The 15128-nt window shown below is 41.7% G+C and overlaps 1 protein-coding gene across 2 annotated transcripts in view; it reads left to right on the forward strand.

The window, feature by feature from the left end:
• Nucleotides 1–15128, forward strand: part of LOC128310612 (protein O-mannosyl-transferase Tmtc3) — a 157395-nt gene that overhangs the window by 97898 nt on the left and 44369 nt on the right. For both annotated transcript variants that reach the window (XM_053047298.1, XM_053047296.1), the window contains exon 7: nucleotides 207–322. In XM_053047298.1, coding sequence (XP_052903258.1) covers nucleotides 207–322 — 116 coding nt within the window. The remainder of the gene's footprint in view (nucleotides 1–206; nucleotides 323–15128) is intronic.

Genomic DNA, 15128 nt, shown 5'->3' on the forward strand with positions numbered 1-15128 from the left:
GAGGTTGTTGTGTCGGTAAAGAAAAGGCGTAAAAAAAGCGCCGTTTTCTGCATCTGCATATGGTCATAGGCTCTCAGGACTTATTTGTACCACGTATCCAGCTGATAAGTTCTGGCTAAGATTCTAAGTAAAATTATTATTTAGAAGTTCATTCTTTATATATTATGATATATAAACCTTCTTTTCTTCTCTGTTACTATCTCCAGGTTGGCGCTTCCTTTGCCTTTCCATGCTGTTCGTCGCGACCGCAATGCTGTGCAAGGAGCAGGGCATCACCATAACGGGCGTATGTGCAATTTACGAAATCTTCGTCGCCCAAAAGGTACGTACAAGTTTGACCCAAGGACACATATTTTCCTAAAATCGCACCAGTCATCGGCAATCATTCCACAAACTGTCGCTCTCTTGTCCGATCCAGAAATAGTTTGTTCTCCACATTTTACCTCCGAATATCTTTGATACAGCTTGACGTGCTTCGTCGAAACGAGGGAAAATACTTAAATGAAGTGTTGTTAACAGAAATGTCCAGGATTTGAGAAGGCAATACTATAATTGACTTTTTGATTAAATTAATTATGCTTATGCTATTTTTGTGTGTATTATTTTTCGGCAACAATGTTACATTGGAACTTGCCAATTTTCATTGGCTGTTAAAATTTTTTTCAAAAATCAACCCATATGAGAAAGCTTGCCAGATGATGATGTTCACACGATCTACTCCGCCCGTGATTCGCTTCATTCCTTTCGATTACATTCTTCAGATGCCGGTGTATACCGACAGAATCAACAATAAGGAAACAATTTCAACAATGTGCGTTAATTTTCCTCGCACATAATCGCGCCACCACGCTATGAAACCATTGGCCGAATTCAAAACACACGCACACGTGCACGTTGACCGCGTGGTTAAACAAAACAAAACATTTCCCTGCCTATCATCTTTTACCAACAGAGCCGACCAGAGGTGGTGGTGGAAATTGTGATGTTATTTTTCCAGTCGTTTTACATTTTATCTAGGTATGGTCACGGTACCTTTCCATTTCATTGCCGTGTGCCATGAATAGCCGGGTAAATGATACACCACGTTAGGTACCGTGGTACGCGAGTAACGGTGGTTTAAAACTGGTTTAAAAAAGGTTTTCTCGATGGAATGCTCAGTACGCATTTTCCATACGAGAAAAGTTTCGGATAGCAAGTGAAAATATACCTTTTAGATGCTAAAGTTTGTTTAGAGCGTTCTAAAAATAAACGAAAACGTACGCAGAAAGGTATGCAAAACAAATACCAAATTGGTAAGTGGGAAATCAAATTTGGTTTAATATAATGATATAATTTAAAAAGTTGCACATATTTACTGCACTGTTTTGTAAAAAAAATAGTTAATATTGTTAAGAATTTTAGTATTCTTTTCATTTCACGAACATTTTACTAACTCTAACTAACGCGAAACCTTCAGGTTACGTTCAATGTAAACCCGTACGGCGTGTGTAGATTTCTGATCAAAACACCCGGTGTTCTGTTTCGGTTTAAATCTCGTATTAAAAGCATTGCCAGCAGACAGCGAATCCACTTTGAATTTTTCGACGAAAACGAAGTGCATTAGCGTACGCCGGAACGGTAAAAGCACTGGCTTTCAAGCGATTCTCAACCGACCGGCCAAATTCAGCACCTTTTCAAAAGGTTTATCCTGCACCCAAGTTCAGCGGTTCAGCTGTGCAAATCCCGGGGTAGATTATTTCTTGCCACCGTCAAGTGCATCCTTCCACCGTGTATGTTGGTATGCTTTCGTTTGAGCGAAACGTTTTCACGATAGTGCCGTTCTTTTTCTTCTCCATCGCCATCCAAAGCGACTATGATCCGGGCTAGGTTTGTTGAAGCGTCTGCACGGGAGCCGGAAGTTCCGAAGCGGGAGCAAACATTATGTTGTTGCCACGGATGAACATCATGCGGCATCATTTGTAGTGCGCGTAATGGGAAACACCGAATGGCGTGCCCTACTTTTCTCGCCAGCCGGGGAGCCGAATGCTGAGAGCGCGAGACCGCAGAGGCATGTGTTAGATACCTTTGGCAGCACGGTATGATACGATTGCAGATGCCCTTTCGACCAGATATGTGATTTTCTTTTTTTTTTTTTTGCAACCCATTTCACACTCCACGAAATTGGCTTCGGGAAAAAGGGTGCTGTTTTGATGGGAATGTGTATATCTGTCGTGACTCGAACATGAAAGGCTGTTTTCGAATCACCGAACAGCTGCAAAATTATTTTTTTCCATTGCATATTTTCCTTACACAGTTGCAGCAAATGTCGTTCTCACTTGCATGATGGTAGTCAATCCTCTTGAAAGTCTGGATGATTTTAACCGAAATTTGCAACTGCTCGCACCGATAGTGCATGTTGTTTACGTGGCAGTACTCCAAATTATTTGCCTAATTGCGATTTATGTTTTTTTTCTGTACATTGGCCTTCAAATGATTGGGCCATCCTGTTTTAGGGTTGTACAAGAAAGCAATGCGTGAAGTGTTGTTGTTTTTTTATGTCTCAACCAACCAAATGTATGTGTCTAATTAAAATCAATTATGGTTGTTTCGATTCAATTGTTAGATTTGTCAGTGATTTCGACCGTACAAAATGTTGCTCCCTGATTTTCATTTTGATTTTTCGATAATCAACATACTTCAGTTTATAATTTATAAAAAAAGTATTCCATTTGAGAACTACTAATGACACTTAGCCACAACTACGTATAACTTGATAGTTATTACTATTAAGTTAAGGAATTAGTTCTTAACAGGATAGCATCAAACTAGCTTACAATGGTACTAATTATTAATTTTGTTATTATTTTTTTATTAAGGCATTTAACCTAAATTGACCTAATATACTACACATCATAGTTAACAGTTATAAACAGAAAAAAAAAATCAAATATTCGTAACTTTTACGCTACCCAAGATTCAATTAAGATTATTTACACTCGTTAGAGCCAAATTTCGTTGATCTAAACCACTAGATCCGTTCGAGGAAGGAGGAAAAAATCCCAATAAAGCAATTTGATAGATAACCGATAAAGATAAAACCAACGTACGAGTATTCCTAGTAAATATTCATCCCATACTCATCCACACAAATTAATCCATTTCAATAAAACTTCACTATTCAAACACGGGTGATGCAAAGCTTTGTAGTTAGCATCCTATTAAAATGCAATGTTGAGAAGTCAAACGAAATGTTTTCTCCGATTTGTCATGCACGAAACGACACGTAAAGTTCATTATTTCACTCTTGCCGGCTGGCCCAAGACGGACCACAACTCAGCAATCGTTTGAGAGACGACAGATTAGGTTCTAAAGTTCGTAGTGCAAATCATGTTTTCTACCATTCCGAACACGATCATATAAATGGATGCATTTTTCTGTGTCCAATCTAAACGCCGTTAGCCTTCGCTTCCGTTCACCGAGATGAGTGCAGGCAGCGATGGATGCTGGTGCGGATTAAAATTCCACGTGCATCTTCTTCAATATGACAGACGAGATGCGGCATCAGCCGTAACAAAACCGAACAGCAAGCTTCGATCGTAATGAAATATCGATGTATTCATAATTCAATTCATCTTCCTTTACGCAATGCAATGACATACAGCGTACAACCAAGTACGGCACTCGAGTTTTATTGGCTTAATGTGGCAGGCAAAAGGGAAGGAGGATCCTGTGTCACAAAGGATCTTCCACCGAATCACAGACTATGTCTTCTTCCGTGCGACGTCGCCTCCCCCGGCATGGCTGAGCTGGAGTTCATGTTCCATTCTGAGGTGAGATGGTGTTCCTCTTAATGCAAAAGGACACTAGGTTCTGATTTATTCCATCCGTGGCTGTTCGTTTGCACATTGTCTGACATTTGCTTAATCTACGACAGTCGATGTGCTCGGTGTGCGTCGGTCATTGGATTAGGTTGGATCGAAAATTAAATGAAGACGAAAGCAATGAAGTCCGGGCAAGTGTCCCCTCGGACCGAGTGTGTCCATTGTGTTCGGCTGATGAATCACTGCTCAACTCGAGTGCTCGAGCTGCAACTGAAATAAGACACAGAAACATCCGGGCCACAACGTCCTTTATGATGCTGCAAAGACGTTGACGAGGAGAAACCTCAACAAGACTTATCACTATCATTCCGACTATTTCTGTACGTTTTTTGTTTTTTTCATTCCACGCTGCCACGGTCAGACCTTTAGCCTGTACTCGGTTGGTAGAGGAAGTTTTCGGGGTTGTATTTCAAATTTTTATCCTCACTTTTCTCTCTTGCATCCAACGTCACTTCTCGTCGGTGCATCATCCGCCAGGTAATAGCAACCGTCGGGCGGAAGTGTTAGTCAACTGTCAACACGGGTCGACAGGACGTGACGACACGGACGACAAAAAACTGACGACATGTGCAAAGTTCTTCCATCATTTCGATACTTTTCATGCTTTCGCTTGGCGGTTGGCGGCAGATGAAACAGTGCCACGCTCCGGGGCAGGTGAAAACCGGTTCTCATCGTCTTGTCAGACGAGCTTTCAGCTTAGACGATTGTTGCAAGCTCTTACTTTTTTGCCCCTTTAGCATTGTAAAGCTTTGAGCAAAGGAAGAAATATGTCTGACATGATGTGAAGTTTTTTGCACCGGTTTCCTTAGTGCACTCGTCTGCGGCACTCGACGGTACAATGGTTGCAATACATTACAATCTGTGTGTGTGTCGGGGGTGGAAACAAAACACATAACATTGCCCCAGACGAGTCAAACCACTTGACGATAGGATTTTACAGGCATTTGTTTCTTTAGATGAAAATTTATTTTAGGATTTCTGCTTCCATCCACTTAATTTTATTTTATTTTCAAAAAAGATTTATGGCACGTTTGTCATCTTTATTGTGTCTGCGTATCTGTTAGTAACAACTAGAGGCTCATAATTTATAGTTTTTTAGCTATTGTTTATATAAGTCGTTTTTGTACTGTCTTGAGCTATGCGAAATTTGAATTTTGCTAGGTTTCCGCATATTTACTGGATATATTTCGCATATTTAACATATCATTTATTAGTAGCTTAAAGTAGCTTAAAGTAAAAGTATTAAAGTACTTGATCCCGATGGTTATTGAACTTATAACGTCATCGTGATCGACACTTTAAAGGAACGGTGTAGAACAGTTGACCTACCTAGAAAATGATGGCCGTTAGTACAATAGGAAATTTTAAATAATAATGGCAATAATATGTTATCAACATACTGATTTTCTGTGTTCAAATTTCATCTTAAATTATGTTGTAGAAGGCTATATGTTGTTTAAAAGGCTGAAGTTTTACGTGACATTAAATTCTTTTTATGTGAAATTATAGAAAATATAATAAAATTATTGTCCAGGTGTTCAACTGAAATAATTATATTAAGCTTAACGATTGCTCATATTCAATTGTGTTGTTCTTAGAAAATCATTAGCAATTACCAGTCATTTTGGTGACATACTTTTCGAGTGGATTATTCTCAAAAAGGTAGCGTTTGGCGGAGAACCGATTATGAAAATATGTTTAAAAATGTTAATTTTTATAATAAAAATGTGTCCGTAATTTAAAAATTAACATAACACATTCGTAGATGGCATGTAAAGCCCACTATTGCCATAATTATTGATATAGCCATAATGGAGTCACTTATCCCATATGGGGTGGAAAGGCGCACTTTCGGCCTTTTTTGACTGAACAACAAAATAAACAAAATCTTTACATCACATTTTCCTACTAAAAAGCGTCTTTATATTTTGTCTATTATTTTATAACCATTTTTGTAGAATTGTGTTTTGATATTTTTGGAGTTTCTAGAGTACTTTAGAATAATTATGTTAAAATCATACATCACCTAAGGTAATAAAAATGCGATCGTATCGTAAACAAATCGTACTAAAACATCCTGTTAATTTATGGATATCGTTTAACATGAAAACAGTGCGTCTCAATTTTAGTTCAATAACTACTCAGACGTTATGTTTAACCGTCCATTTTACTTTTTTTTTGCTTCATTGGTAGGTAAACAGACGATATGCGTATGAAATAACAACAAAGACGAAAAGAAAAATTATCGCTTAAAGGAAAATGTGTCACATAAAATGTTCCCATTTTCAACAAAGTCACCACTTGTCAATTCAACGCTGTAATTATGCTGACCTAATTAAATTTAATTATAGTAAAAAAACAATAACATCAGCACCCAGCGAAATTTATTTTCCAGTAAAACATAAACATAAACTTGCAATCTTTCCGCACTTGTTGTATTCCCCGTGGTGGTGGTGGTGGTGGTACATGTTGTGACCGAATCACGTTTGTGAGCAACACGCGCCAGCAACGTGCGAACCAGTGGATCGTTTTCAGTCACTGATCATTTCGCCAGGAATGTAATAACTGACTAGCGACACGTCCGTGTACCACTAGTCACGAGTCCAATTGAAGTTTGCCACCGAGTCGTAATGCAGTAAAAACTTTCGTTTTTCAAACACCCGTACCCCAGTTCTATAGCAACCCATGCCGGGCAGTACATACAGATCGTCGCGACTAACTGTCACATACCAATTACGAACAATGCGCCCGATGATGAATTGATGTGACACAAAACCATTCCGGAAAACGGAAAAAGTCGGTAAGCGTGGTTTCCACTCCAACAGTGAGGAAAAATAGTGCAAGCATGTATGGCATTTTCACACCATATCCCGCTGGTAATGGGTATTCGTTAGCAGTGTTGTGACTCAGGAAGGGAAAAAAACCCCACGATAGCAGGTCCGCTGGTTAAAAATCGAAAACTAGTACGATTCACTTGTGGAAAGGATTAGAAAGGAAATAGTAACATAAATCAATTCTAAACAAGCGCGCTTGACGTGGTTTTCGGCCGAGGCGTGGAAATATTGCACCCCTTATACGGCTATACCCTAGTGGGAACTTTGTGGTCATTGCCGAAGACATACATCCGGCATCCGGGTGTTGCTATCGAACGACACCGCACACGCTTCTGCACATGCTTGTACGGTAAACCATCGCACGGAAGCGGCTTCGTTATGTGACAAATTTCAATTAAACCACATTCAAAGCAAGGCATTCACAAAATGTTGCTCAGGTTGTCTACCGGTAAGCGAAATCGAAGGGCCTCCACGGTCTGGGCTAGAGAAACTCCCATAAGCACAAATCTTCTCCGGACGTTTCCAACTGTCCCTCTCCTTCCTGGCGCCGCAGTGTCTCAGAGTCCGACTGTGACTGATGTGAAGTTCATCCATTTTGTTCCGGAGATAGGTCATGCCGGCACGCGTAAAAGACCATCGGTGTAGGTTGAAATATCGCTTTCAAACAATATTATAAATCGCTCCCGCACGCCTACCTTTTTCGCACATGAAAAGTGGAAAACACGTTCGTGGGATGTTCTTCAACGTTCGAGTGTCGTTTTCCCGGACATTTCCGTATGCTTTTATGTGTACGTGCGTGTGTGCGGGGTTTATTTTGCGACCCGGGCTGGTGTTTTTCCAATCCAGCCAGTCGTATCCAGTCGTACCCGGCGACTGTATGTTTGCACAGTTTGAAAGGTCTTCCGCCAGAAACTTCCACATTCCAAATTCTGCCGGATAGCGTCCCGGCGCACATTTCAACGCACATTGCCCCGAATGAGTGAAGGCAAACCCCCCCTCCCCCCCCTGCGTTCGGTGGAAGCTGCGTTGTGAAATTCAGGAGCATTTCATCTTTCACCCCTTTTTCCAGTTGTGAAGGTGGCGAAGGAGTTGGGGAATGTGTAAAGAAAGTGGATCCCACTTCCGGATGGGAGGTAACGGACGAACCTCCCGAATGCCACGAGTAAGCGCAATGATTGAGTGACAAACGGAAAAGCAAACATCGGCACATCGTTCGGTACAGGGCGGGACGAAATAGCGTTGTACAGGGGGGGGGGGGGGGGGGGGGGGGGGGGGGGGGGGGGGGGGCACGGCCGGGAACAGACGGAATTTATGGTAATGGGTTTAGGAGTGCCGGGAGGGTGGATAGGGTGTGAGTAGTTCGTGACGCGCAAACGAACTCGGTTTGGTTGTTGAGTGGATGTTTTTGCTTGTACCTTGTCGCCTTTTGTCGTATCCTGGCTATGGCAGACGGTCATTATTAGGAGTGAAAATGTATTCCCCGCCGTGTGCCGTGTGTCGATGACTCTTACAGCTCCCGGGAGGGTTTATTTTTATTGTTCAGCTAACTGACGAAAACTCCTCGCCCCTAAAAGCTTGCACTGCGCTATAGTTTTCGCTTTGCCCAGATCGATAATGCTCATTTTCGAATACTTTAAGGTAGATACCTTACACCGTAGATTTCCATCTATTATTTCATGTTTACCTCTGTAATTCTAACATAGTTCGAATTTCTAATTGTAATAGTACGATGCTGTACGATCACAAAACTTGCAAACATTCCAACATATTCACTCCATGCTTCGTGCTCATAAATAATCAAGCTACGATATTAATCACATTAATTTCTGATTAATTCGTCATCGGACCTCAAGTATGGGGTTACGTTTCCGAAAATAAATCTGAATCTAGCTGCATGTTCCCGACGAACCGGAAGAGTGCTACTGGCTCGTTTCGATTGAGGCATTTGCATGAAAGTTTAATGAAAGTTCATGTACGCTCACGGGTCATTTGTCGTTGGTGTACGCTTTCGGAATTTTTCTACCAGCCTGCCAGCCTGCTACGTTATACCATGCTCTGTAGCATTTTTCCCTGGAAAAAAGCAGCTATTTTCAGCCCATCACAGTATTGACCACCGGAAATGGTGATGTTATGCTGAATGCATACACTTTTTATGGTTCCCGAGCTCGATTAATTTCCCCCTTCGGGCGTATTAAACGATCGTATGGGGCGGGTTTTCGTTCGTTGTGGGACTTAGTTACAGATTCATGTTTGAAGGAATTCTAAGTAGTGAAACAGCGTTTGCACTGTTTTTTTTTCTTTCATTTGTAACAGTTCAACGGGAAATAAATGAATTCCAACCAGCAACATTGACACCAATTACTGCGACTTTCTTCAGGCTGCTAATCGAACATGATTCTTCAATTATTCTAGTTAAGATTCATTGTAGTTCAGCACAAATTTGGTGTCAATTGTTGAAAAATGTTAAATTGGTCTGTGGGAAGTGTGCCAGCCAAATCGATAGAAACATATTTTTTTCCTAAACTATTCCTTAATCGTGCAAATGCTTTTAATTTATCTGATATATTTTGGAAACTTTTTGATTAATCCTCGTAACAGAGATTCGTAAAATATACAGGAAAATGGAAATTAGTAGTGATCGTACGTAAATATTTACCTTAACACTAATCACCTTCATATCGACGTATGAAATTTCTTATTTTTATTTATTTTATTATATTTTAATGACTTGTTTTGTCAAAATGTTTTTTTTATGAATAATTGTAACTAGCCGCTACTATTCATACAAATACAACACTGTGCACAGTTTTCTTCCTATGAAAATACTGCTAAGTATTTGTTTTATGTTTGTAATTTAAGATTTTGTATTGAAATTATTATTTGACGTAATAACTTATCTGTTTAAATATCAATCGTAGCAATATCTGATATATGAGTGGAGGGCCCGGTGATGTATTTGGTAGTGGGACACCGGTCCCGCCTAACAGAAACAGGACCATTTGAACCGTTCCTCGTATATAGAACTGGCTTACTGGAAAGCCAGAAATGGCAGCCATAACCTACTAGTTTGTTACGCCGCGAGGAAAATGAAGAATATCTGACAGTCTTCTTCTACTTCTTCTTTACACCTTTTTTTACTACCGTAACTCGCATAAGCCTTATTCATATTTATTTGTATGATAAGTTTCAAATAACTACAAACCAAATCATACCAACGCAAGATCTAATCGACTTTATGTACTATGCATTTCGCGTAAGTTTCTCTACTACTCACTTTGTAATACAAGATGTAATATCAATGTGCTTACATGGGAAGTCATTTGAGCTTGCCAAACAGCATCGCACGTGTGTTACATTCACGCAAGCATTCAATTAAGAGCTCATTAATTAATTGACAAATAGATTAAAAGTTTCATAACCGTCCCTAACGACGACGGCATATTCGTTATGAAAGCGATGCAACCGTCTCCCGTCTTTCATAATGTCTCATCAACCCACAGAAATCGTGTATAGACCAAATGGTGTCATCGACAACCAGCAGTTTGCCTTGGTAACTGACAGGGGAAAAGCTCCTTCTATTCGCATCCATGTGTTGATAATTTGCAATCAAGCGCACGCCCTTGCATCTGTTGCAGCATCACTGATGATGTAGATGTACGAAAAATGGCCCCAAGCTTTCATACCCGCTGGTTAACGCTAACGCAAACCAACGAGCTGTACTGTTCATTACGTATAAAGTAAGAGAACCGCACCGAGGGTTCTGCAAAAACGCTGCATGTTGCCGTGTTTTTCGTGGTTTCTCAGATTAAAGGTTGCCAAGGCGAACACTTCACTAGCCAATAACCGTATGCAACAGCACGATTTTGCTCGAGTCTCATGTTTTTTAAAACACTGATCTACCGAACGTTTGTAAATCTTGCTGTTGGCGATGTAAATGTGTGCCATTCGTTAAAATGTTTAACCACGAAATTACAACCGAAAGATATTGTTGTGGGATGATACCCCATCGCTCTATGTAAGGCTGTCGTATTCTAAAACGCATTCTGAGAGCTCCCCAAAACTTTGCTTTTAACAGTTTTAATTACAAATTCTTCATCCAACAGTGTGGGTTGTTGGTCGCCGTTGGTTCACTCGTACAGATACAGATGCAGCGATAGACATGTTTTCCACAGTAACACATGTTTAGTACTTCACTTAAGTTCGCTTCTTCCTGCTCGTGCATTCGGTTTCTTCCCTTTTCGCGGCATCCACACATCCTTTTCGTGTTGGCCGCGTGTAATTTTCGTGCTGTGATAATAAATTTATAATGACATTCGAGAGAGGAAAACTTCGAAACACTCTCCCAGACATCCAGTCCACGAAAGCACAAACTGGGGCGAACGTCAGCTGAACCGTTGTTTTGGCAGGATATTTTTAAACCGCTCGTTACCGTCCGATCCTTGCTCCATTCCTTGAGAAAGCATCGAGATGCCACAAGCTACTCGAAGGTGTTGTGTGGCAAGCGTGAAAAGTACGGTAAATATGTTCCGTTTCCATGGGAAGCAGCGCCACACATGATCCGCTCATACGTTACACATTAGCGTTTATGTTACCGGTGCGAGATGATGTTATTAGCGGTGGCAATGGTTTACGTTGTGATGAGTTTACAGCAGGCGAGAGGATGTGTGAGAGCAAGAGAGCGGGGAAGTGCGAGTGATGGCGGTCGGAAAAAGGTTTTGCCTATTTGCTCCACAACGCGGCCTCCCCCCCCCCCCCCCCCCCCCCCAGTAACGGTGAGCACCATCGGCATCAGTGGCACGATAACGGCGCGCCGAATGGAACATGTGCCAAAATGATGATGGTGGAACGACATTTTAAGCGACGATCTCCTTATGGCGTACGAGCACCAAGGGAACAGGTTTTGTTGCCCTGGCCATTTCGAACCCTGGGAGGAATGCTACTCTGCTGCGTTTCTGTGTGCGAAAGCTTCATTATCCGTATTTCTTTCCCTCGTTCGTTTTTGCAAATTGTTTTTTTTTTCTAAATATTGTCTTTATTTTCTTTTTACTTGCAAGTCAGTTATTATGCAATTGAAGGAAAAATAATAATAAGAAATTGCTTTTCTATGGGTAATGTGAGTATATTATCGTAATAGTCCGCCAAATAATTATCAAATATATTGCATTATTACCTACTTCTAGTTTCATTTTATTTATACTCTCGCTCCGATTATTAACGGAGGCTCCGAATATAGCCTAATTTTACATTTTACTTATTAACGACCTCATTACATACGTAATACACTCTAAGTTAAATAACAGCATTTACTGGGTACAGCACGCCCAATATGTTTTCTCAGTAATCATATTAAAAGATTCATTTCACCGAGTTACGATCGTTTACTCCCGGCTCCTGTGCTGGGTCACTTCGTACCGATCGATACACATTCGAGAAGATGAGATGGAAAGTAATTACATCAGACATTACATCCCAAAACGTCCAGAGAAATATTCTTATGCTCCGGCAAAGATGTGGATTCTTGGAAAAAAGGGTATTGAGCTGGTCTTTTCGGAAAGCAAATTCAGTTATGAACCCTGCAGGAACCCAATTATGCGCTAAACATAGATCCTGAATGCCGTCTCCCGTTGTACGTTCTTTCTGCTATTTCATATCCGAAATTAGCTTCAGTAACAACTTGCCCCGACAGTGCTTTCCCCCTGGATGATGTAATCTTGGCGTGGATCTTTGAGCAAGCACATCGGGCACAGCTTAACGGTCCGGATACGACAAACGGCAGGTGTGGAACGGCTGGTGTGGAGATAGTTTGGTTGGTGTTGCTGGTTGCATCTGTCAAACGTGCATGGATGCAATTCCCTTGAATCCCATCGCTCGAAGCACATTGCTTCGTGTAGTGGTCGGTTCCATATCGGTCGGGTTGCTATCTGCCAGGCACTCATTTTTCATTTCATTTTCATCCTCCATCGGATGGCTCCGTGCAATAAAGGAGAAGTAACGTTCGCAAGCAGCCATGCTCATGCCTGCTGTCGGAGGCAAGTTTCACGTTACGTAACTCCGTGCTGGGGTCAGAAGGTCGTTGAGCGCACCATACGAAAGGCTGAACACTGCATCGAAGTACGATGGATGGGTTTGTGTCAGGCGCATCGGCATGTATCAGGCTTGGTCTACCCGTAGCCGCTATTTCTAGGTCGAATCATCTCGACTTTGTTGCAGCATCGCTTCTCCGCTTCCAAAGTAACTGCTCACTAATTTACCGTGCTGATGGAACGGACGAACAAATAAACTCGACCCAAGCAACAGGACGGGCACTAAAGCAGGTTAAAATGCAACCACCGGGACCGTCACCGCCGGCCCTCGTGCTTCAGGTATCTCGAAGCACGCTTCTGTCAGGTTGCAGCGAAAGCAAATGTTTGCACAACAATTACCGAAAACAGTTGAAATATTTAACCTCGCCCAGGACTACTACCCATACCGAAGCGAGCTGTACCACCTTGAAGGCGTTTACAGTACCATATGTTTGCCTTCTGGCGCGTAACGAACCGGCACGCTAAAGTTGTGCAAATTCTGCTGCAGGTTGGAAGTCAAACATAGTGTGCAATATTGATTTATTTACAATCAGAGGAGTGGTTTGAAAAAAAAAATACTCTAAAACATAGACGATGATAACCTTGTCATTTTTTAACTTTTTCGAGCACAAATTTCCCTTTCACAAATTTTAGGTACTATAGTGATTAGATTATTATTCATTACGGTATGACGGAAATAACTTCAGTAATATAAGTAAAGAGATTTATTTTATTTAGTATGTAAATTCACCTCATAACTGGCAAAACTTTCAATGGTGACTATACTTTCCCCAAGGAAACAATGGGTGGGCACTCGTTTCTGAAAGGGCAAGTCCATACAAACTGCATACAGTGTAACATAGTAGCACCCTAGCGGCTATAACATAAATTCCAAAACCTACACACAGGATGCCAGCACGGAAGGATTCCTGGAGAAGCGATACACACATCACTGTGCTCGACGAAGTCGATGAGGGAATATTTCTCGCTTCATTCCGCCACGATCCGAATGCACAGCGTGCATGGTAAACTCTTCTACCAGGAGCAATCCCTTTTTGCTCCCAAGGAAGTCTTTTATCTCTCCGTTGAAGTTTATGACGGAGGATAGTACCGGATTGTGCATCCGAGTTTTATTGCACATTTATCTCTTTTTTCTTCTTTTTTTACACTCTCCACTCAACGGCATCTTTTTTTGACGATGCCGAGGCGCAAGTCCGCCGAGGCTGGTAAAGAAATTACTGAAAAATTAAATCGAGAGTGAAACTACTCTTAACCAACCTCATGCGATGATGCTTTTGTAGCTTTCGTTGCATATATGCAATCCGTACGGTCATCATCATTTGGAGTTGCTTCTGGGTCGAAAAATAACCGACGTTGAACCAACACAGTCCCGTATGCAGAAGTAATCAACTCCCGGGAAGAAGTCCATTCGACGGGAACTAATTTTTATTACGCAATTAAATGCGATGCTGCGTTTACGGAGTAGATGGATGAGACTAAAGTGTGGATTTTAGTGTTATTGGTCTTTTAAAAACCAGATAGGAAAAGAGTAACTCCCGGAGACGACCGACCCCTACTTTTGTGGGTGAGTAGTAGTAATGTCACACGCTTTTCCAGCGCTTGAATATTTCCTGACCAGCAGACATTCGCTTCTCGATCGGTTGTAACACCGCACAATGCGCCCTGGCAAACGGGGTAGACATTTTGCATTAGTTTTCCCCCCGAAGCATTCCTGCATCCATTAAAAGCGAACAGCATGAAGGGTGATATCGGGCGAAGGATGGCATGGCCATTAGCAGCACCAAATTACAATGAATGTTTCGGTGCGCGTTTGTCGTCGTCCTTTCCGACGGCAACAAAGTCTTGCCTGCGTTCGTGTGGACGTTCGTGTGTGAGAGAGAGTTGTATTATGGTGGGGGTTAAGATTCATCGTAATGGGAGATTTTTATCACCCATCCTAACTCGCCGCCACTACCCGGACGGTGCGCTGAATCACATCACATTGAACTGTAATCAAAAATTAAGACGCACTTTAGCCCGCTTGAGATAACGCCGAAACGATCTTTGGCTGGTTTCGGTGCTGCTGCTCGCATCGGTGGACGGTCGCATTTACTTTAAAGTGTTGGTTCGGGTTGGCGCATGGTTCGAGTGGCGGTGGATTTAAAATGAAATCGTCATTAGTTCGCAGTACTCCCCGCCCGGAGAAGCTTTTAAGCTGCTTTAGGGCTGTTAGTTAGTGGAAAGTATCGTGCCGGGCGTCGTTACTCCGTGGTTCATTAAAATCGCTCGCAATCGTCGTTCGAGATCGTCGTTTTTGCGAATGCGTATTTCCTTGCCATCTTTTTGGCTACCACCACCGTACCTGGTGGACT

This window comes from Anopheles moucheti, chromosome 2 (assembly GCF_943734755.1).
Source record: "Anopheles moucheti chromosome 2, idAnoMoucSN_F20_07, whole genome shotgun sequence".
In the NCBI taxonomy this organism is placed as follows: Eukaryota; Metazoa; Arthropoda; class Insecta; order Diptera; family Culicidae; genus Anopheles; species Anopheles moucheti.